The following is a 23,240-nucleotide window of genomic DNA, read 5'->3' as shown; positions in this document are numbered from 1 at the left end:
CCCTTCTCTTCCCTCAAGAGGCCAGGCTGGAAGGACTGCTTTTTTTTTTTTTTTTTTTGAGTTCATGTCTTTAATTGGCTCAAATTACAAAGGTCCCCAACGAGGCCCTGGGCGGGGTGGGGGGGTGGGGAGGCAACCTGAAGAGAACCTGGGAGAGGCAGGCTCCCTGCCAGCACCCACCACTCCCACCTGCAACCTACACCCCAACAAGTGCAAGTGGAAAAAGGTCCCAGACCCTTTAAGTAATCCTAAAACACGGTGATGAGAGCAGGCGGAAGAAGGGGGTCCTGCGCCTTCACAATGGTGACAAGGCTGCCCTGACTTCTGTCCTGCCCAGGGTCCTCCCCAACCAAGTCCGAGGTTCCCATTCCAGACCCCAGCCTGGCCAGGTGGGGACAGCGGATCTCCTCTTCCAGGAGGCAGGGACGCCATGTAAACGTCGGCAGGATGGACCCCACTGGCCTCAGCGGCAGAGTCAGACGCTTGAGCTCTCGACCTGCCCACGGCCAGGGCTTCCAGGCACAGTGAAGCGCGTGGAGGGTGGCGGCTTGGGGCCGAGGGGCTGCTGTGGGAGGAAGCCCCTTCCTCCCCACTGTTGGAGGCCAGGTCCTCTGTGGGCAGCGGGAAGCCCAACCGACCCCTCCTCTGGCTCTGGAGGCCGTGGCGACAGGACCCTGGCCCGCAGGGTGATGAGGGGGCACGCTCATGCCCGTGCACCCAGCTCTCCGACGCGCTGCCGCAGATGAAAGGCAAATTCAAACATGGTGGCTGCGAGGCTCTGGTGGATGAGGTACCGGGGCAGGCGGCCCTGGGGGAGGCAAGAAGTTCCAGGAAGGCTTGCCCTGGGCAGGGGCTCCCCCTCAACAACTGGCTCCAGCAGGGGCTGCTCTGGGCCAGAACACAGGTGCAGCTCTGGAATGCAGCCTAGGCTGCCCTCCCCCCTCCCCCCTCCCCCCTGGCAGGAAGAACATGCCGTGCCCCAGGTTTGGCGTGAGTCACACAGAAAGACCTGGGAGGGGCTGGGCTGGCAGCCAGCCACCCTTCCTGAGGTCCTCGGGAGTCAGAGGTAAAAAGGGGAGGCACAAGCCCGCCGGCAACTCAGGGTGAGAAGACCACCTGGACCCTGCCCCCAGTTTTAGAGTAAGAAAGGAGGCGGAGAGTAGGGGAGGCTCTGAGCAGAGCAGGGAGCGCCCAAGGTCACACAGCAGAGGCCCCTCCGCTCCACAGAACCTGCCTCGCAGCCCCGGCGCGCCCACCTTCAGATCTGCATTAAGGATCCAGATGAAGGTGCAGACTCCAGGGTTACTGGCTGACTTGAGCACAATGAAGCCCCCAGGACCATTCTCCCCCCTGAGGAGAGAGGCACCAGTGGGGGACCTTGGAGCCAGGCAGAACCCCTGACTCCCCCCCCACCGCTCCATTCTTGGCCCACCCTGGACTGGGGTGGGAGAGCGAAGGGAGCTGCTGGTCCAGCAACCCCCTCGCTGCCTGAGCAGGGCCCAGGACGGGTGTCCCAGAGGCCACAGCATACAGCACTCCACCCCCACCTGCCATGTGACGCTCGAATCCTCCTACAACCGCCTGCCGATGTTTGCATACCCCCAGTGGCAGGGAAGCCCCAGCTCACCGCCTTCCCAGCCCTCATCTAGTCGGTCCAGGGATTCTAGGTCTGCTCTAGTCCTGAGGAGGTGGGCTGGGCGCGCACTTCTCACCAGGGCCCAGCTCTGGGAGCGGTGCAGTGCCACTGGTCTCCAGGAGGGGGCGCCTTCTCAGGCGGCGTCAGGCCTGAGCTGTATGGTGCACATCCCATCTCCATTTAATTCGCCTACAGCTCCCCTGACTCCATATAAGGAAGCTGGCACCCAGAGGGGAAATGAGCTTGCCCATCACCCAGCAAGTCTGCGGTGGTGGCGAGACCAGAGCCCCAAGCTGACACTCAAAGAGCAGTGCTCTCTGAGGAACCCCAGGACAGAAGGGGAAGAGTGGGGTATCTGGGAGGAGGTCACCTGCAGGGCTAGGATTAGACAGCAGGAGAATTGGAGGAGGCCCTGGAACAGGCAGCAGAGAGTAAGGCCTCTCCTCTGGAGGTACTTCCAAGCGCTGCAGGAGGAAGGCAAGGCCGCGGGGCAGGCAGAGGGGATGAAAGGGGCCCGAGTCTCCTCAGGCAGGAAGTTGATGGTTCAGAACACAGAGCCTCCTGCTCAGGTCCCCCAGACCAGTGCAACCTCATGGCTCCCAGCCCCCTTCCCCGGGCTGGTCCCTATTCATCCCCATTCACAGTCTATCCTGGAGCTGCCCTCCAGCCTGGTGGTGGGTCCAGCCTCCAGCAGGTAAGCAGGATTAGGGGCAGCGGGACTGGGGACAGGAAGGCAGCCTCGGCAGGAGAAAGTGCCCAACTGTACACACCGACCCTGCCCTGTCCCCACAGCTACCAGGGGAGGGGCCGGCGCAGACGACCCCAGGCAAGGCTCAGCTCACCTGACATATTTGTGTGTCGGGGGCTTGGCGCAGTGGGTGGTGGCGATGCCCGATGACAGGTATCGGTCTCTGCGCCGCTCAATGCGTCGGACGTTCACGAAGTCCCTGGAGGGGTAGGGTTAGGTCAGGGAGTGCCGAGAAAGTCCAAGGAAGGCGGACTGGCTGAGAGGAGGGAGCATGGGGGCCACTCACCTGGGGGAGACCACACCACCCGCGGCCCCCGAAGACACATCGTAGGAGATGAGGGTGTTGTCTTCTACTCGCTGCAGGATCTGCGGGCGTCAGGGCAGACATGAGGTGTATCCACCCCAGGAAAACCCCAGGGAAGGGTCCCAGCATCTCAGGAAAGCCCCAGGCCAGCCTGCTCTCCGCTCAGGTCCCTTAATTAAGAGCCATTCCCATTCATGGGCACTGGCTGGGCCAGGCGCTTTGAGCTTTTCCTCTTTCCATCTTCCCCACCCTCTCCAGGAGGCACTAGTACCACCATCCCCATTTTACAGATGGGGAAGCTGAGGCACAGGGCAGTCCAATGACATGACCTGGGTCCCCTGGGGGTCACTGGCCATGCTGGGGTACAACTGCGCCCTCATCTGCCATGTCGCTCTGCCTCTGCCCTGAGGGGTGACCAGGCCTGGCCCCCTGGCTCGGCTCACCTGGCAGGCTGTCACCGTCTTGTTCCACAGCACCATCCTCTCGGGCTGCAGGATCACCTCCTGGTACACCAGCTCCGCGGGGCAGGGCAGGAAGGTCTGGAGCAGGGCGGGCAGAGGGCTGGGTGGTGCCAGATGTACTCGGGCACACCAGCCCTTCCCTCCTGGTTGGGAGAAACCTGCCGGAGGGTCCCCCTACCCCCGGGCTCTTTCCTCGAGTCCCAGGCAGAGCGGGAGGCGCCAGAACACCTCTTCCCTCACTCACCTTCAGGATGAAGGTCTTGCCATGAAAGGGAACCTCGATGGTGTACACAGTGTCCCCATATTCCTGTGGCAGGGACAGAAGGGTGGCAGGGAGGTGAGCGTAGGGCAGAGGGGAGCCTGGGGGGCAGGAATGGGTGACAGGCAGGGCAGGTTTTTAACAGCTCAGGGTAGAAAACTCCAGGAGTTTTGGGATATCTGAGCAGCCATTAAAGAACAGTGGTTCTGGGACCTCCCTGGTGGCACAGCGATTAAGAATCCGCCTGCCAATGCAGGGGACACGGGTTTGATCCCTGGTCCAGGAAGATCCCACATGCTGCAGAGCAACTAAGCCTGCGAGCCACAACTACTGAGCCCACACGTCACAACTATTGAAGCCCACATGCCCACACGCCTAGGGCCCATGCTCCACAACAAGAGAAGCCACCGCAATGAGAAGCCCATGCACTGCAACGAAGAGTAGCCCCCGCTCGCCGCAACTAGAGAGCCTGCGCGAAGTTATCTACAAAGACCCAACGCAGCCAAAAAATAAAAAAGTGGTTCTGCCTCCTTGCCTCCTTCACTGTTGGTGGGAATGTAAATTGGTGCAGCCACTATGGAAAACAGTATGGAGATTCCTCAGAAAACTAAAAGTAGAATTACCATACGATCCAGCAATCCCACTCCTGGGAATATACCTGGACAAAACTATAATTCAAAAAGAATTCAAAAAGTCCCTATGTTCATAGCAGCACTGTTCACAATAGTCAAGACATGGAAACAACCTAAATGTCCATCAACAGATGAATGGATATAGAAGATGTGGTACATATATACAATGGAATACTACTCGGCCATAAAAAAGAACGAAATAATGCCATTTGCAGCGACATGGATGCAACTAGAGATTATCATATAAGTGAAGTAAGTCAGAAAGAGAAAGACAAATACCATATGATATCACTTATACGTGGAATCTAAAATATGGCACAGATGAACCTATCTACAAAACAGAAACAGACTCACAGACATAGAGAACAGACTTGTGGTTGCCAAGGGGGGGAGGGGGAGGGAGAGGGATGGACGGGGAGTTTGGGGTTGGTAGATGCAAACTATTACATTTAGAATGGATAAACACCAAGGTCCTACTGTATAGCACAGGGAGCTATCTCCAATATCCTGAGATAAACCATAATGGAAAAGAATATAAAAAAAGAATGTGCATATGTGTATAACTGAGTCACCCTGCTGTACAGCAGAGATTAACACAACATTGTAAATCAACTACACTTCAATAAAAAAAAACAACAGTCGTTCCGACAAATGTTCTGCAATGAGGAGAGAAAGGCTTTTGATATCAAGTTTAAAGGCAGGAGCACAGCTGCGGCTGCAACCACGAAGGACCGTGTCTCCAGGCCGACAAGGGCTGCCAGAGGAACTGGCCAGAGAAAAGGATGACGATGTTTTCCCTCTGTTTTCCAAGCTCTCTGCCATCTTTTTAGATAATACTGTTTTGACCCTGAAACAAAACACCAGACACAGGGCCAAAGCCTGGCTTCCCCTTCAAAGCTGGAGCCGAGGGAGCAGAGCAGCGGCGGGGGGGGTGGGGGGGGGGGAAGCAGGGAGAGGGGCGGTGGGAATGTCCAATGCAGCCCAACCAAGTGGCTGACCCCAGGGCTCAGCCCCCTCTCCCGGGGTTAGGAATATGGTTCCAACCCGTGCAATCTTTGGGCTTATTTCTCAGGCCTCAGAAAAGGGAGGGAAAACTCCCCACAGGAAAACCCTCAGAATCAGGTGGGAGACAGGTTTCTTACATTATTCTTCTCAAACTTCCAGTTCTCCTCCTGGGCCAAGATCTGGTCCACCACCGCCATAGCCTCCTTCCCCTGGAGGATGTACTCCCGTTCCTGGCCAGGGATGGGAGTCAGGAAGGGGTCAGCCTGGGGTCTGCACCCCACCTGCTCTTTCTGCACCGGGCTGGGTGGGAAGCCTGACTCAGCCAGATGTCCAGATGCCGGGTCTGGGCTGGTCTCCCGGGCCCTGCGGGCTTCCTGGGACCAGCTGCCGTGGCTGCGGTTGCTACCCCCAGGCCCCAGGCAGGAAGCAGACCAGTGGGCCTGACCGACAGTGGGGCACACACCCAGATGGACACGGACTGGCATTCAGGCTGCCTAAGGTCTACCCTCTGCTGGGAAGCCCCTGCCCACCTGGCTGAGCGCACCACTGGCCCCTCCTCCAGGGTGCCCACCCGGGGCGGGGTAGGCAGCCAGATACCTGGGCAGAGAAGCCTTTCTTCCCAACAACTTCTTCATCTGATTCATTGTCAGACCCTGCAGAAAACAAGCAGAGGACAATGGGAAGAGGCGGAGAGAGCGGGGCGGCGGGGGTGGGGGGGGGGGGCCAGGGTACAAGGGCAATGGTGTAGGGGTATGAAAGCGGGTGTGGCAGAGGGCTGCTCGCTTTCCCAGGGGAGCTGACACGAACAGAAAGAACAGACCCAGCCAACGCCCCTCCCCGAAGGCAGTTCTCCCACCCACCAGCCCGCACCTGCAAAGGATTCTGGGGGTGAATAGAACTGGCCCTCGGACAGGGCGCCGGAGAAGAGCAAGGGTCCTCGGGCGACAGCAGCCTGGGCAGCGAGATACCCTGGGGGAGCAGATGTGGGCAGCCATCGCCCCAGACCAAGGACAGTCAGCCTGGGGTCCCCCAGCCCAGGCTCACCCTAAGGCTCCTAGAGGCAGAGCTGGCAAGAGAGCTCAGAACTGGCTCTCAGGCCCGAAACTCTCCTCTCCTGGGTGGGGCCGACCCTCACTGCACCCCCTCACCCCCCAGCACTCACATCGCTCCTCCTCAGCCTCCTGGGGTAGGACTTTGAAGTCAAGGAACCAGGTCTCCAACCAGGCGAGGACGAAGGAGACGATAGGAAGCAAGTAGCCGAAGGCCCCTTTGCTGAGCAGCTGTGGAGGGAGGGGGCTGGGCTCCACGGCAGGGAGTCACCTCAAACCCAGAGCCCCACCCTGGGGCTACCAACTCTGGCCTACACCCCACTCCTGGTACCAGCTGTGGGGACCCTCTGGGGCACACGCCTTTGAGATGGATGGATAAATGGGTTCTGCAGCAGGATAAACTCAGGTTAGGCTAGAGGAGGAACTTTCCGTCCTTGGGGTTGCAGCAGGGCGAGTGCGGAAAGCCAGTGGAGATGACCCCTTAGAAATCTCAAAGGACAGGATTCCCCCTCACCCCAACCCCGACAACAGGGTCAGACACCCAAACTCAGAGGAGCGGCCCCTTCTTGGGAGAAGCCCACCCCTCAGGCCAGATGCCCACCAGACCAGCCAGACCCTGAGCCACTGACCTCAGAGAGGATGACCTTGACAATGAGGAATGCACTGGACACCAGCGTGGTGACCTGCCCAGGGGAGGGAAGGAGGAAGAGAGCGAACACAGAGGCTGGGGAGTGAGGCCTCCTCCATCCCATCTCTTGCGCCAGCCCCGCCAGGGCCTGAGAGCTGCCAGGAAAGTGGCATCTTACCGCAATCACCCACCAGTGCCGGAGCCGCAGCACAGCATAGCCCAGGAGCAGTCCGGAGAAGCGGAAGGCGGCCAGGACCTGGTGTGGGGGGCCGGGGAACCATCACGGGCAAGCCAATGGCCCTACCGCTGCTGAAGGCTGGCCTCCCCCTCCAGTCCTGCTGCCTGAGGCTCCCTCCACGTGGTGCGCACACCCCAGGAGAGGATGGCCGAGGCCAAGTCAGCGTTTCTTTGGGGACGATCTGGATGTGACCTTCTTGGATAGGGGTCTCTCGTCTTCCCCTCCCACTTGGGGCTCTCTGAAGGTGGGGCCTCATGTAGGAACCCGTTTGAATACTGAGGGCTCCCTGAAGATAGGAGCAAGTCTCCCTGATCAGATTAGGATGTGTGTTGCGAGAAGAGAATCCAGCGAAAAGAGTCACGCTCCTATGCCCTCTGTCCCCAGCATCTCCAAGGCCACTCACCAAGATGTCAAAGAAGGAAGTTTTAAAGCTGTAGTGGATGATCTCCTGCTCCAGGTTCTTCTGGATGCCTGTGTTGGTCTGAAGAGAGAGATGTGGACAGCTCTGCAAGCGGAACCAAGTCCCCAGGGCTGCCCCTTGTTCTCCCAGGGGGGAGGGGGTGGGAGGGGGAGAGAGTAGAACCAGGAGGAGAGGCTGCAAATGCTCAGCTACCACCCAAGAAGCCCCTGAGGCAGCAGGGGAGCCCAGCCAGGGACCTGAGACCCCAGCACTATTACTGTTTCTCTAAGGATCCAGGCAGCCCAGACAGGCGGGGCTAAGCTGAGGCTCAGACACTCGCGGGCACACTGCCCAGGAGGAGGCAGGCCTGGAGGGCCTCGGGGCTGTGCAGGAGAGGCGATGAGCCCTACGCAGGTAGGCAGCACTGGCACACAGGGTGCTGGGAGCATGCCTCTCACATAATTTCATCTCCCTCCCACCACTGCGGTGCTCTATCTTCCCAGCCAAGCATCCATCTGGGGTGATGGGGGCCAGGGGTGGGCAGTGGTGTCAGACGGAGCCCCAGGTGGCAAATCAATTGATTAGGTTTGTGCTTAATGGGCAAAATCCATCATGCTGCTAGAGGGGATGGCACTCAGAGCGAGCAGACTGGTCCTTGCCCCTGCCCTCGCCACCCACACATTTTCAATGGGACCCCTGAGACCCTGGCTGGGGAGTGAGGGGTCTGGATGGACACTGAGAGCTAGAGCAGCCTGAGGCTTCAGGAGGAATGGGGTGGCAGGCTTACGCCTCTGCAGGTGGGGCGCCAGCCCCCGGAGAAGGGGGGCACAAGGGGACTCTCAGGAATGGGGCCTGGGAGCCCTGAAGGGGAAGAGCCTTCACACCTGGACCAGGGCTTCTGATCTCCGGCAGATGATATGAACTGGGGCAGGGGGGCTTGAGGGGGCTTGTTAAAGATACAGATGTTCAGACACTGGGTCTGAATCTCAGGCTGAGCTGAGCATCTAGAATGGTTATAAAACTCCCAGGTGATTCTGATGCTCGGGGCAGGAGCCAGCAATGTGGACAGCCCCTCACTGAACTTCGAGCCCCGGCACATCCCCACTGAATGCCTCAACCTCAAGACCGCTCTGAGCCCCATGGAGTCTGACGCCTCGCTGCCCCTGGTCTGACACCGCACCCCACCCCAGCTTGGTCCACCTCTTCCTCCTGACTGCTCCCTCTTGGGCTCTCCCACCCCTAACAGCCCCTGTCCCTCAAGCTCTGTCTTCCACCATTTTTCTCTTTACAGAGAACTCTGCCTCTGCCTGGGTACCCGCCTGCCCACTGCATGAGGACCCAGGACAGTGGAGTCCCAGCCCCTGCTTTGCCAGGGGCTACAAGACTTTGGCACAGGTCTTATAACCCGGCCAGGGTCGTTGCATCCACTGGGCAACACACAGTCTGTTAGAAAATTTAAAAAATATATGCTCCAAAATATGAAAATAAGATGACAGAACTGAAAATTAATAAAATTTCAATTAAGTGTCTACTGAGTGAAACATTATGTTGATTCTATGAACTATTAAATCCAGCACTCTGAAATTTTTCATCACATTTGAAAACAATTTGGAGGTTAGATTTGCGCACTTTGCAAGAATTCCCAAGTCTGCATGATGACTGCTAAGCTATTACAGCCAATACAGCCAGAGAGTTTCAAAAGTAAAATTATCAAAAAATTTTTTCAGCTCTTTTCTGGCAAGTAAATATATATACTGAATGAAGGATGTGGGTGAATTTTAGTGCCTGCTTTGAGATGCTGCACGGGACCTTCAAAAGCAAGAATGTCTAAGACCTCGGAAGCTCTTCAAGCGGCCCTGAACCTTGCTGGGCCTCAGCTCTCTCATCGGTAAGATGGTCCCAAAGGCCCCGTGGCTGTGGCTCCTCGCTGAAGGTGCCAGCTCATCCCTGTGCACAAAGGACAGTCACCCTCAGAGCCCTGCCTTGCTTTCCAGCTCAACACGCCTGGAATCAAACTTACCCTCTTCACCCCTAAACCAGTCCCTTCTCCAAATTCATTTCTAGCACCAGTCATTCTCCTGACACCTGAGCTTGCGATCTGGAGGAAGGGCACCTGCCATGCAGAACTCTGACCCACTTTGCACAAGGAGAACAGGGGGTCTCAAAGAGGCTGAATCCCTTGCTGAGGTCACACAGTTACTACAGAGGAGAAGCTGGCACGGGACCAAGCCTGGGATGCCCTGTTCCACAGCTCCTGCCTCTATATCAGGTCTTGCTCTGCCCTGTTAGCACCCGGGGATTAGGTCCCACCACCAGCTGGCCAAGCACTGCACAGGGGGAGAAGAGGGCAGACCCTGCCCCGACAGGCAGCTCCGCCTCCAGACTGCTAGGTGGCATCTCACCAAACCCAAGAGGCCAAACTGGGGGGCACTGGAAGAATGCCCCAAGTGGGGAAGGAGAGCTGGGTGCCACGGGGAACTGGGAGTTTTTACTGGTTGCTCCCCACTGTACCCTCTGCTTTTAGCACAGTATCTGGGACACAGCAGGGGCTCAAAAATGTTTGTTGAATGAATTAATTAATTAATTGAGCCAGAAAGTAATGTAGAGCAGAAAGAAGACAAAGCTTTCAACAGCTCAGAGTCCTCTGGGCTCCCTCCTCAAGAGTGTCCGCTAGGGGGCAGTATGGAGCAGAGGTCAAGACTGCAAGCTCTGGAGCCAGAGAGACTGGGTTCAAACCCTGCCGCCTTCACATACTTGCTGAGAGACTTCAGATAAACGACTCAGCCTCTCTGAGTTTCTTTCTCTGGAAGATGAGAACAGCTATTCTTATCATCTCATTCTTCCTTTTACCTGGAAATCAACAGTCCCCCCCCGGCCCCCTGCCGACGGAGGCAACCCTCCCATACCGCAGATGGAATAACTGAGGCCCAGGCAACCCCCACAGTGCGGCCTGTGCCTCCAGCCTTGCCCCCACTCACGTTCAGCTCAATGATCCAGAGCAGGGAGATGAAAAGCAGGTCGAAGGTGACAAAGAGGCAGAAGGTGCGGCGGACGTCGGAGATGGACCGGCGCTTCTCGCGAGGCGGCGGGAGGAAACGCGAGGAGAGGCTCTGGCTGTGGGACAGCGACGAGCCGAGGGAGGCCACGGCTGGCAGGCTGCGCTCCAGGTCACGGGCCGGCTCCCCAGACAGCTTGCTCATCCTGGCGGCCCCCACCTCCAGGCAGAGAGGGCCGGGCCTCAGCGGCACGGCTGCGGGAAGACAGGGCGGCTGGCTCAGGTCCTGCATGTCAGGGTCCTGGAGGTCCTGGTCACCTCCCTCATCCCTTCCCACGCAGCCCCCGGGGACCCCGTTTGCTCCCAAACACATCTGCCCCTCAGCCCCAGCCTAGCCCGGTGGCCCAGGGCCCTCTGCCTAATTTCCCACTGTGGCCGGCCGTTCAGGCTGGAGGGGTCTGAGTGTCCCTCTCACTCTGTCGCGCTTCTACACCCGCCATCCCCGGCAAAGTCTTGCAGCCCCACGGTCAGCCCTGGAGGCCTCTGGGATCCTCCCCGATGTCTGGGGGCACAGCCTGCTCCTGCCAAGCGCTGCCCTGTGGTTCAGCCTCTGGGCCTGCCCCCACCCCCAGGAGAAGTCAGTCCCAAGCTCTGTTCTTTGTTTTCCAAGCACAAAGCCACATTCCCTCCCAGCAGCCAGCCCTACCCTCCCACCCCCTAATCCATGGCGACTGGGAGGGACTTCCTAGAGCAGAGTGCTCTGCGCTGGGGGCGGGATGGCGGGATGACATCTTCATCTCCAGCTATGTCCCCATCACTGCCACCTCAGGCCCACCCAGCACGGCTCTCTCCCAGCGCTCCAACTTGCTCCTAATGGGCGCGTCTCCAGGCTTCCTCTCCCCACCCCGCAGCAACCACCTCTCCACACAACAGCCAGAGAAAGCTTTTCAGAACATGAATCAGATCCTGCCGTTCCCCACTTACAGCCCTTCAAGGGCGCCCCCCGGGTCTGAGGATAACAGCACCCTCCTCATGATGCCCTCGCAGGGCGTGGCTCTGCCTGGCTCCTCGCACCACTCCTCGCACAAGGCACGGGCCCCGTCTCACTATGACGGCCACCCGGGCCTTCTAGGTCCCTACACGTGGCAGCCCGGTCCTGCCTCGGGGGCCTTAGACCTAGCTCTCCGGGCTGGGTGGAATGTTCTCCCCAGTCCTTTCAACAGGCAGCTCCAAAGCCCTCTCCTCAGAGCCTCCCACCCTCCTGTCCCCAGTCCCAGTTAATTTACGGGGCTTTACCTTCTTCAGTGAACTCTCACCATCTGAAACCATCTTACTGATTGTTCTGCAAACGCCACGGTGCAGGCCTTTATCTGACTTGGTCCCTGCTGTCTCCTAGGACCTAGCACAATGCTGAATAAATGGATGACCCAGAGGGTCTCCTGGCCCTCAGCTCCATGCTACATGGTAGAGAGGACCAGGGCAAACCCAGCCACTACCCAAGGCTCGCCCAGAGCTCCAGTGCCCACAGAACACTGCGCCCATGGCCGTGTTTCATGCCCACACAGGGCAGGATGGTTCCTCCTATTCTTCAGATAAGACAGCCAAGGTTCCGAAAGGGTGAATGGACTTACCCATCCCTTACCTGCCTGTGCAATCACGAGGCTGAAATCCTCATGAACCCTAGAGACAAAAGGGGCCCTGGAGCACCCCCTCCCTGCCGTGCAGGCCCCAGGCCTAAGGTCTCTGCTCTACCAGTTTGCTGGCGGGGGCCCTCAGCCCCAGGCCTAAGGTCTCTGCTCTACCAGCTTGCTGGCAGGGGCCCTCAGAGGCCCTGTCCCCTGCGCGGGGGGAGGAAAGGTTTAGTCTAGAGACAGAGAAGAGCTGATGCAGTGTAGTGGGGCCTGAGTTTCTGGGAGCCCATCAAGGGTCTCCCTGAGTGTTCTCACACGCCAGCACCAGGGGGCAGGTTTGGGGGCCAGTGGAAGGGGAGCCCTAGATCTTTGTGCTTGATCCTGGGAAGGCAAGATCTAACCAGTCTCCCCTCCAGATTCACCGTCCCCTCCATACGTTTGCTATGTCTGCTACCTTCCACGCCCCACTCCATCTGCTAAGTCCAAAACAAGCCCCCCGTATGTGGCCAGCAGGGGGTTCCGAGCAAGCCGGATCGCCCATCCCTCTGCCTCTGTGCCAGTGGACACAGAGCTGACTGTTCTCAGCAGAGGCACCAGCCCAAGGCCATCCCCCCACTACCACACTCTTGGGATCCCTGTGACAAGCTCACCTGGAGGGTATTGAAGGAAGGCTGGGCCCAGCTCTGGAAGGCGGCAGTCAGAGGAGGGGATGTGACAGGCCGCAGGCAATGGGACCCCCCAACGTCCATCAGCTGGATCTGGTGCCAGACCGCACACTCAGCGCATCCCTCACTGAGACAGGGCCGCAGCCCCAGGGCAGGTGACATTCGCTTGTCTCTAATAGCCCTCTTGTCTCCTGCCAGACCTGTCTCCATCTCTCCTCCCCCTTTCTGTCTCTCTCACAAGCTACCTCTCTACCTTTCTTTAGAAGTGTCTCTGTACCCTCTCCCACGTCCATCTTTATTTCGCCCCCTCTCTGGTTCTTCCTCTCCATCTCTCTCCCATCTGTGAGTCTCTCTCCACCCCCATCGGATCAGTCTCTCTCATGTTTCCCTCTCTCTCCTCTTTTCTACCTGCCTTCCCCCTCTCCCTCTTCCCTATCTCATGGCAGGGCGCTGTGACTTCCCCACTCCCAGTCTGCTCCAGGGTCTGTCTGTCTTTCCCCCTGGCTTTCCCCTTCCTTTCTGGGGACAGGACTTGGGTGGCAACAGCTTGGGTGTGAGACACACTCAGAGTGGCAATAGCACTGACACTCACACACCTAGATATCCCTGTGGAAGCGAGAGACAGACAGGGGCTGAGAGCAGAGGTGTTGGGGGAGCCCGGGTGAGCTGTGGACAAAGGGATGTGAGGGAGCCAACCCCGGGAGCTCTGAAGCAGGGGTGGGGGCGCCTGGCCAAGAGGCAGAGAGAGAAGGGTTCTACATTACCCTCCCCCAGGAAAGAAACTCCGGGTCCAAATAAGCAAGAGCTGGTAGGGTAGAATGGGCAGTGGTCAGGAGTTAAGACCTGAGCCCCAGTTTGAGGGCAGCCACTAACCCTGAATAACTTTGGGCAAGTCCTTCTTAGCAAACCTCCGTTTCTCTATGTGGGAAAAAGGTCCATGGTTTAACTTAAAACGAAACAGCAACAAGAAAACCTTACTTAGAATCTCAATATACGGGAATTCCCTGGTGGTCCAGTGGTTAGGACTCTGTGCTTTCACTGCCGAGGGCCTGGGTTCACTCCCTGGGTGCAGCCAAAAAAAAGAACCTCAACATAGAAAACAGATAAAAGCAGGACTGTGTGGGTCCTGCCACAAGACGCGGCCACAGAGGGCCCCACCGGTCAGCCTCTCCTCAGACTCCATCCATGGTCACCTCTGAGGCGCCTCCTTGGGTGTGGTTTGAAAATAACTCATTCAGACGACTTCAAAAGGCTTTTGAGCTCCCTCCGACCACCTGCCAGTCTAAGAGGTGAAAGCCACCTTGGCCTGGAACTGCCCTGACCCTGGAGGATGGAAGGTGGCAGCTGCCGGCAGAGCAGCTTGGCCTGGCCTCTGCCCACCGCCCCCGCCAGGGCTGCCGCGCAGCCCCCTGGGAGCAGCGCCTCCTGCCAAGCCCACCACCTGCTGTCACCGGCCCTTCCCAAGCGCCTTCAGAGGCGTCGGGAGTGGAGCAGCACGTGTGGCATGAAGGAGTCCGCCTGGGCTGCCTGCAGACTTGACCCTTGATGTGTTTGCGGAAGCTGAGCGCCTGAGGCTTGGGGAGGGTGGCGGGGAGGGAGGGGAAACTGGAGGTTTTATCATCCTGGGTCTGAAGGGAAAGAGGCGTGGGGAGGAGTGGGCAAGGCAGGTCTCTGGGCCCAGGGAAAGCTCAGCGGGCAAAGGGGAGGGGTGGGCCCTCACGCCCCCGCCCAGGCCTTCTCTTACTCGCCCCAGGAAACACTAGCCCGAGCGCAGCAGGAGCTTTGGGTGGGGCCCGACTCAGCGGACAGCAGCAGGCAGCTGTACTGTGCAAAGAGGACTGGACTCTGCGGCCAGGGCTCAAGTCTCAGTCTGCCCTCACCAGCCGTGCGAGCCGGGGCAAAGGGAACCGTTCTGAGACTCGGTTTCTTCAGCTGCATTAAGTAAAGGGGACGCTAATATACTTAATGCCATAGAACTGTCCACCTGAAAATGGCTGAAACGGTAAATGTGACGCTGTGTATGCTTTACCATGATAACAAAGGCAGCAATGATTGCTACCGCCTCAGGCTGGCATTTACGTACAGGTCGGGAGAAGGATGGCACGTGCTTGGATGGAACCAGCAACTGGCAAGGCCGTCCAGGTGAGAGGGAGATTAAGTGGGGTGCGGGAGGGGGTGGGGCTTACACCACAGTAGTAAAGTCACCCCCAAAGGCCTGAGTTCAAATGTGAGCTCCACAGTTCACCCGCCTGGTGACCCAGAGCAAGCTGTCCAAGCCTTCAGCCCAGGTTCCCTCACCTTGTGCACTAAGGGCCCAGCTACTGCAGCTCCAGGCAAATGTGTCTCCCCAGGGAGGGGCTGCGGCGGGAGGTGGGGGGCTGCCCTGGCTCCCGGCACAGGCTCTGGAGCGTGGGGCCTGGGACTGATCTCTGATACTACCCCTTCCCACTGGTGCCTGCTCCCCCCACCCCCGCCTCCCCCAGGGTCCAATCTCCACGGTTCTTAGGTGGCAGGGGCACAGACTGGGTCCTTCCCAGGCCTCAGTCACACCCGAGGCCAGAAGCTCCGGCCGGCGTTTCCTGGCCAAGGCAAGTCTGCAATGTGAGCGATGTCCCTCCCTCACTCAGCAAGCCTCCAAGGCTGCACCTGGAAACGGGGGAGACCTGTACTGAGCCTGGGCCACCTGGCGGATCACAGGAGACAGCGGTGCGTGGGGAGCGCGGCACCACAGAGTCAGCGTGCCATAGGCGTCAACCACGGCCACCAGGCCACCACGGCTCCCTCTGAGGTCCTCTCACCCTCTCCTCTGCCCAGCTTCCCACAGAGGGCTGGGCCGAGCCACTCAAGTTCTAGCTAGTGTTCCCTCCACCAGCTGCGCTCTGTGACCCCGAGGGGACGGAACAAGTCTCATCCACATCCAGAAATGATTCTCACTTCGGAGCAGTGCGGCTCCTCCAAACCCTCTCCCCAGGCTGAGGGGACAGGAGACATGGGCTCAAAACACATCCCCCATGCTGCACTGCTCAGGAAATGCTGGCACTAGCCACGGGGGCTTCCCTGACGGGTCCCTAACTCAGCACAAATCAGGAGGAATCGGTGAAGCCAAGAAAGGACTGGATGTCAAGCCAGGAGAAGATTCAAAGCCTGGATTCCCACCTTACTAGTCATTGAACCTCTCTGTGCCTCAGTTTTCTCCCTGTAAAATGGGGGTAACAGTAGTACCTACTTCTTGGAGGTATTATAAGGACTAAGCGACTTATTACACATAATGGCCCCGAACAGTCCCTGACGCAGAGCGATCGCTGCAGAACGGTGAGCTAACATGACACCCCTGCCTCTTTGGCGGAAACACGGCCTCGAGCTCTGACTGCCTCTGGGGGACGGCTTCAGGCCAGGGCTGGGGTTGCTCTGGACCAAGCCCCTGTTAATGCCCAGGTTAATGGAGAATCCACAGCGGGGCAGGAGGCAGAGGCTCTGCGTGCAGAAGAGGTCGGCCTTGGCCTGTGTTCTGCTGCTGGCCGGTCTGGGTGGAAGCTGGCTCGGGGACGGAGGACAGCAGACCGAACAGGCCTGCAGACCATCCACTAGAAACAAATCTGGGCTGGCAGTGGCCCACGCTGGCTCCCTGCAGACATCCTCTCCTTTACTCACTGCACCCGCTACCAGGAGCTATGGAGATGAGAAGACTGAAGCTCAGAGAGGCCTGCCTACAGCCCCCCAGCCTGGATGCAGCAGAGCTGACCCCAGGGACACGTGGGCTTCCCTCAGTGCTGGGCTGGGACCCGGTGAACCCAAACGTGGCTGCCTCCAGAGCCTGTGCTGGCTGGGGAGCGAGCTGTCAAAAGACCCCAAAGAGCTTAACAGCCATCCAGGCAGGGCCTGTGGAGAGCCCAGTGCCCTCCGCTCCACATCTGAACGATCAACAAATCCTTCAAAATCCAGCCAGTAGCTGCCACTGCTCACCACTACCATCACCTGCCCGAGCCACATCTCTCACCTGCTACAGCTTCCTGACCGCCTCCTGTCCTCGTCCCAAGTCTATTCTCAACGCAGCAGTCAGAGGGATCCCAGTAAAAGTCAGACCACACCTCCCAATGCCCCAAACCTCCAAGAGCTTCCAGCTGCCCCAGAGTAAAGGCCCAAGTCCCCACCCTGGCCTGTAAGCCTCCTCTTCCCCTGGCCTCCTCCCCTGGAACCCTCTGCTCCAGCCACACCAGTCCCTCACTGTTCCCTGGACACATCAAGCATGTTCCCAGCCCTGGACGCTTGTTCCTGCTGTCCTGTCTGTTCCTCCCCTAGGTCTCTGTGATGTCCCCTCCCTCCATTCTGGTCCCTTTGGAGAGGCCTTCCCTGGACACCCTGTTTAGCCCCAACCTCCACTCCCTTCCCGTGCTTTATTCGTCTTCCCAGCACACATCACCCCAGACATATTATATGTTTGCTGGGCTGTTTCCTGCCTGCCTTCTTCCACTGGAACAGGGACTCCCATGCTCTGCTCACTGCCGCGTGCCCAGTTCCCAGAACAGTACCAGGCTCACCTGGTAAATATTCACGAAATGCGCTGAACGACTACTTCCACCCTCTCCTGCAGCATCACATGCACAGGTGTACGTTCACACCCAGCCCTGGAGGAGCGGCCCCACCTGTCCAGCCTCTCCTGGAGCTGGACTCCACCCTCTCTTGGTGTTTCATGCTGCCCAGAGCCCCGGCACCTCCACTACCAACGGGCAAGGGGGACTGGTTTCCTGGGCACCCTCAGGCAGGGCGGCAGCTCCCCTCTTCCCTGAGCCCCAACTCACAGAGAGAAGACCGGGTGAGGAGCTAAATCCCTCAGATAGCAAAAGGGTCCCCGGCACTCTTCTCTTGCTATGGGGTTGATACCCCTCCTCCAATACTGTCCAGATCACTGGCTGCTCCCAGGACACACCATGGCCAGCTGGTCTCCCTTCTGTGCCTCCAGTGCCTCTGTTTCCCCATTTTGGAATGACCTCCGGCCCCTGGGGGGAGCTCCAACTCTTCAGAGACCAGTTCACAAGGCACCTCCTGGGCAAACCTCACCCTCAGCCTCAGGATTCCCCAAGCCCAGGTCTCGGGACTCTGCCTCAGCACTTCCTTCCCAACACGCTAGACCTGAGCCTCAAAGTCATCTCTCCTTAAGCCCCTGAGGCCCAGCCACAGTGTCTGGCCATACATGGCACCTATCTAGTAGGTTCACTGGCCTGTGGATCTGTAATGCCTACCCTGGAACAAGGGAAAGGGTGTGGGTTTGGGGGTTGGTCAGCAGACCTGGAGTTGAAAGCCCAAGGCCGTTCTTTATTAGGCTGTGTGCCCGTGACCGAATCACTGAGTCTCTCACCTGTAAAATGGGGATGGTAGAGTGCTCACTTCACAGAACTATTGAAAGGATTAGAAATAACACCTGCAAAGTGCCTGTGTTTAAATAACAGTAGCTATTACTAATATCAGGGGCCACAGTGTTAGAGGCAGGGCCCTGGGCCGGGCATGTGTAGCATGGCACTCTGCCCAAACTGAGGGTCCATCAGTACTGCTAGGTGGTAGGATGGGCCCTGACCTCAGGGAGCTGCTCGCCCAGGATGGTACACATTAGGCTCTCCTGTAGTTCAGGGCTCAGTGGCCCGTGCCATCAGCCTCGACAAAGTTGGCTTACTGGCACCTACTCTGCCCCACCCAGAGGGCTTGGGAAGTTCCCCGGAGAGGTAGGAATTTAAGGAGAGGAGGACACGGCAGCAGTGACAAATAAGATATCAAAGCCCAAGCCAGGCTCTGTTTCTCCCTTCCTTTTGGGGAAGTGGAGAGGGTACAGTGAAGCCAAGAAACCATACTGATCACTGTACACTCCCTCCCCCTCCCCAGCCCGGAAGGCTCTGACGGTACAGTTTACTGGAAAATCCTAACAAACTGAGATCTACTCAGCCCTTCAGTTCCCTCTACATGCCAGGCCCTGTTAATGTTGGAGATGCCCCCTGCTCTGTGATTCTCTGACCCCTGGCCTACTCAAGGGCTGGTGAGTCAGGCCCCACCCGACCCCTTGGTACTGTTGGATACAAATGGGGGCTAATGAGGTCAAGTTCTCAAGGTCAGTCTGGAAACAGCCTGTCATCTTCCAGGGCGATCTCAGTCCTATCAGCCTACTTGAGGGAAGGGCTCTGCAGGGGTGGGGGTGATTCAGCAGACTCCTCCCAGCACCAGCTCTGACCAGACAAAAGCCAGGATCAGCCTCTTCCCAGGCAGGAAAAGTTCAGAGGGACACACAACGGCCGGATGGGATGCCTTCCTTGTCGGTTATCCCGCTGATGTGGCAGCTGCCCCTTTGAGGGCTGGGAGTCCGAGGCAGTTTCTGGGAGACAGCTGTGGACCTGGAGTCAGAGGATGGTTCCTTAAGTTCCTGCTGAGACACCTCCCAAGTCTCAGCTTCCTTGTCTGTAAAATGGGGCCAACCATCTCTACCGTTCAGTGCAATAAGTGTGAGCTGTCAAACGTACAGGATTTTTGGTCTCACCCACGCCCCCCTCCTCCAAACAAGTCTAGGTGTGGGAGAGCTCAGTTTACCGCAGCACGAGAACTGAGAGCGTACAGGGTGCCAGACGCTGTGCTGCTCCCTGGGGATATTCAGGGGCTCCGGGTCTGCTGAGGGAGGCTGACAGATAAATGTACCGTGCCATGCTGTGATCAGCACTTCCAGGGAGGAACGAACAAAGGACTGTGGGCTCCCAGAGAAGGGAGCATCTGACCCAGGCTAGAGTGGGTGAGGTCAGGAAAGCCACAGGGAGGAGAAGCCATTTGCCTCGGGCCTCCACATCTACCAGCTGGACGCAAGGAAGATGGGCATTCCAGGCACTAACAAAAGCCCAGATTCAGGTTTAAAGCACAGGCCCAGCCCACAGGAGTGCATGCTGACCTTACCCCAGGGACCTGTCCCCAAACACGGGTACCAGGCCTCCAGACCTCCCCAGGGCATGGTCCCTGCAGGGCACACTTCATGGCCAGGTGAGGGAAAGAATCCCCAGCCTTGGCAGCGGAGACTGCCTCTGCCCTCCTGCCCACCTCAGCCCCCTCCCCTGCAAGCGCTCTCTATTCAGAGGACCCAGCTCTCCATTCTCTGAGCCCACCCTGGTCTCTACCTCCTTCTGGTAAACTCATTTTCTCGCTCTAAGGCCCCTCACTAATTGTCAGCTCCTCTGGAAAGCCATCCTTGGCCTTTTTCTTGCTTGGGTTCCCAGAATTCTGTGTACATTTCTCTAGAATTAATGCTTGCCATGTAACATTTATTCATTTCCAGATTCATTTCTTGAGCAGAAATGACAAAGAGTCATTGAGAAATGACAAAGAGTCATATTCATTGACAGAGTCAGGCTTTGGGGCTCTGGGACAGAATGAGAAGTAAGCCACGTCAACTGTCCTCAAGCACTTTATAAAATTAAAAGTTATAGGCTTCCCTGGTGGCGCAGTGGTTGAGAGTCCGCCTGCCGATGCAGGGGACACGGGTTCATGCCCTGGTCCGGGAAGATCCCACATGCCGCGGAGCGGCTAGGTCCGTGAGCCATGGCCGCCGAGCCTGCGCGTCCGGAGCCTGTGCTCCGCAACGGGAGAGGCCACAACAGTGAGAGGCTCGCGTACCGCAAAAAAAAAAAAAAAAAAAAGTTATACCCATTGGGGCTTCCCTGGTGGCACAGTGGTTAAAACTCCACACTCCCAAGGCAGGGGGCCGGAGTTCGATCCCTGGTCAGGAAACTAGATCCCACATGCATGCTGCACCTAGGAGTTCGCATGCTGCAACTAAGGAACCCACCTCCCACAACTAAGACGGGGCCCAACCAAATAAAATAAATAAAATATTTTAAAAAGTTATACCCACTGTTCTATATTATTCTTATGTAAAGAGTAATAGCTGGGCTTCCGTGGTGGCGCAGTGGTTGAGAGTCCGCCTGCCGATGCAGGGGACGCGGGTTCGCGCCCTGGTCCGGGAAGATCCCACATGCCGTGGAGCGGCTGGGCCCGTGAGCCGTGGCCACTGAGCCTGCGCGTCCGGAGCCTGTGCTCCACAACGGGAGAGGCCACAACAGTGAGGGGCCCGCATACCGCAAAAAAAAAAAAAAAGAGTAATAGCTAACATTTATTGAGCACTCATGTGCTCACTGTTTTAAGCCCTAAACATACACTATTTCATTTAATACTCACAATAACTGTCAGGTAGGCACATGACTATCTCCATTTGACAAATGAGGAAACCGAGGCAGTGACTTCATCAAGATCACAAAACAGTATGAGAACGCAGGAAGTCTGATTCAGGAGTCTGTATTGTCAATCATCATGCTATTACGGACAGGTGCTGCAGGGACTCGGGGCAATATTTAGCCTTGGGGGTGGTGGGGGGAAGGTAGTCCAGAGGTGATGCTGCCCGAGCAGAGCACTGAAGGACAAGCAGAAGGTAGCCCAGCAGGTAAGAGGAGAAAGGGCTTTCAGGCAACGGGGCTGGTGCATGCAAAGGCATGGAGACACAAAAGGTGTGGACAAGCGCATCCTGCAATGCCATATTATTGGACCTTAGGGTACACACAGGGTAGGGAAGAGGTAAGGTCATTGAGAGCTCTGTAAATTGTGCTAAAGATTCAGTCTTTCCCATAGGCAATGGGAAACCATCAAAGGGTTTTAAGCAAGGAAGTGACATTATGAGATGTGTTTCTAAAGGATCATAAGAGGCACTTCCTTGTGGCGCAGTGGTTGAGAATTCGCCTGCCAATGCAGGGGACACGGGTTTGATCCCTGGTCCGGGAAGATCCCACATACCGCGGAGGAGCTGAGCCGGTGCACCACAGCTACTAGGCCTGCGCTCTAGAGCCTGTGCACCTAGAGCCGGTGCTCTGCAACAAGAGAAGCCACGGCAATGCGAAGCCCTCGTACCGCAACGAAGAGTAGCCCTCACTCACCGCAACTAGAGAAGGCCCGCGTGCAGCAACGAAGACCCAATGCAGCCATAAATTAATTAATTAATTAATTAAAAAAAAATAAAAGGATCACAAGAGTTACAGTTTGGAGGCTGGGTTGCAGGCAGCCATGACTGGAAGTTGCTGGGAAGTCACTGCAGTCATCCTGGTGAGAAACACATCAACAAGGGTGGTAACAAAAGAGGGGCACTGGGCCAAGTGTGAAGCATGTTCAGGTCACCTCTTAGATATGGGAATTGAGAAGGAAGAGGAAGTATAATTCTCAGGTTTCTGGCTGGGATGAGGTGGTAGAGAAAGAATGAAGCTGCAGGGGAGAAGGCAGCAGTTCAAGTTCAGACGAAGTGAGTGGCAGCTGGAGTGGAGCTGTACAACTGGTAGCTGGATGGCCAAGTCTGAGGCTCCAGGGCGGGGCACTCCGCTGAAGATGTACATCTGGGCGCGTTTCGGGTATTTAGGTGGTGTAAAGCTGAAGCCATGAGAGTTGACGAGACCACGCAAATTCAGTGTACAGAGTAAGGGACTGGGCGAGAGGAGAATGTGAAACGGTATTTCTACCGTCAGAGAAGTAGGAAGAAAATAAGGGGATGCTGACGCGGAGGAAGCCAAAAAAGGCGGAGAGAGGCACGTATCAACTACTTCAATTACGAGTTAGTATGCACCTCTAAGAACTCAAGAAAGATACTAAAGGGCCCTTCTGATGTCAATTAGGATGTCATTCACTGCCATTTCCAAAGGAAGTTGAGGGAGACCGGATGACAGACGCAGACCTACAGTAACTTGTAGATATATTCCTCCTCATTCTCAGGCCCTGACCCCTCCCCATATCCAACTCCTGTCCTTTAATACCCTGATACCGCCCCCTCGCTTCTCCGCTCACAAAGAAGAGATAGGCTTTGGAGGCCGATCCGGGACGCCCTTCCCGGGCTCTCTCGAGTGGGCGGGGCCGCGGACGGTCGACGCCCGAGACCCTCGAACCCGGCGCGGGGTGGAGCAAGGCCAAGCAGAGGAAGGGGGCGGAACCTGGGGCGCAGGGGGTGTGGGAAGGGTCGGACGGAACTATGAACGGACACCGGCTAGAGAGGCGGGATCTGCTGGCAAGACGTAGCCCTCGTACCACCACCCGGTCCCACTGACCTCTCGCGGACCCACCTGCTCCATGTCAGCCACGGCCCCAGTTCTTCTTAGCCCCAGCCGCAGCCGCTCTCCGCGGCCCCAGCAGCGCCTCGGAGAGGAAGGGGATCTCCCGGCGGCGCCACTTCCGCCACTGAGTCCGCCCCCGAGAGCGAACGTGCGTAGGACTGCAGCCCCGCCCCCAAGCCCTCGGGCCCCACCCCCAAGGGGCGGAAGTGGGGGCTGCAGCTAAAGTTAGGCCTGAAAGGATATTCCTAACGGTAGGGGTGTTGGAAAGAAGCCCAGGGGCGTCATCCTTATTGGGCCACACAGGCCTGGCACTGTGGAGAAAAAGGGATCTTCCTGAGGGGAGGCCTGTGGGGCTGGGGGACAGGCCCTTTGGAGGAATCCAGTTACTCTTGAAGGACTCTTCCTTCCCCCTCTGCCTCTTTCAGCCATCCCCAGCAGGATCTAGAACTCCTGTGGTCCTTCCCAAGATGGCTCGGAGCTTGT

At 57.6% G+C, this 23,240-nt stretch overlaps 1 protein-coding gene across 17 annotated transcripts; it reads right to left on the bottom strand.

Annotated features, from left to right (window-relative positions):
• Positions 1-59: 59 nt before the first annotated feature.
• Positions 60-22,903, bottom strand: STARD3 (StAR related lipid transfer domain containing 3). Of its 17 annotated transcripts, none has more exons than XM_027094696.1 (15): positions 22,767-22,903; positions 10,339-10,610; positions 7,364-7,441; positions 6,901-6,978; positions 6,724-6,777; positions 6,208-6,325; positions 5,916-6,014; positions 5,643-5,698; positions 5,183-5,275; positions 3,394-3,456; positions 3,132-3,227; positions 2,671-2,750; positions 2,479-2,583; positions 1,257-1,350; positions 60-808 (listed from the first exon to the last, which is right to left on the bottom strand). In XM_027094696.1, exons 2-15 carry the CDS (start codon positions 10,558-10,560, stop codon positions 704-706), a joined length of 1,341 nt encoding a protein of 446 aa, XP_026950497.1. In that variant the 5' UTR covers positions 10,561-10,610; positions 22,767-22,903; the 3' UTR covers positions 60-703. The 17 variants fall into 17 exon arrangements, 16 of the variants coding, with proteins under 16 accessions (XP_026950497.1, XP_026950483.1, XP_026950489.1 ...); XM_027094695.1 differs by lacking the exon at positions 22,767-22,903 and adding an exon at positions 21,600-22,728 and having other exon boundaries at positions 583-808; XM_027094682.1 differs by lacking the exon at positions 1,257-1,350 and adding an exon at positions 21,600-21,762 and having other exon boundaries at positions 61-808; positions 6,724-6,978; positions 22,767-22,849.
• Positions 22,904-23,240: the final 337 nt, after the last annotated feature.

The sequence above is a fragment of the Aethalodelphis obliquidens genome, unplaced genomic scaffold (assembly GCF_003676395.1).
Source record: "Aethalodelphis obliquidens isolate GAN/ISIS:26980383/991018 unplaced genomic scaffold, ASM367639v1 scaffold89, whole genome shotgun sequence".
Lineage (NCBI taxonomy): Eukaryota > Metazoa > Chordata > Mammalia > Artiodactyla > Delphinidae > Aethalodelphis > Aethalodelphis obliquidens.
The sequence above is the reverse complement of the archived record's forward strand: the minus strand, read 5'-3'. Positions and strand labels throughout refer to the sequence as shown.

Excerpts from the sequence above, each read along its gene's own strand:
- STARD3 (XM_027094682.1), bottom strand. The coding sequence starts at position 21,648 with ATGGCTGCATTGGGTCTTCGTTGCTGCACGCGGGCCTTCTCTAGTTGC. Across the intron at positions 7,442-10,338 it reads TCTGGATCATTGAGCTGAAC|ACCAACACAGGCATCCAGAA; the intron begins GTGAGTGGGGGC and ends CTCTCTCTTCAG. Across the intron at positions 809-2,478 it reads CCGACACACAAATATGTCAG|GGCCGCCTGCCCCGGTACCT; the intron begins GTGAGCTGAGCC and ends TGCCTCCCCCAG.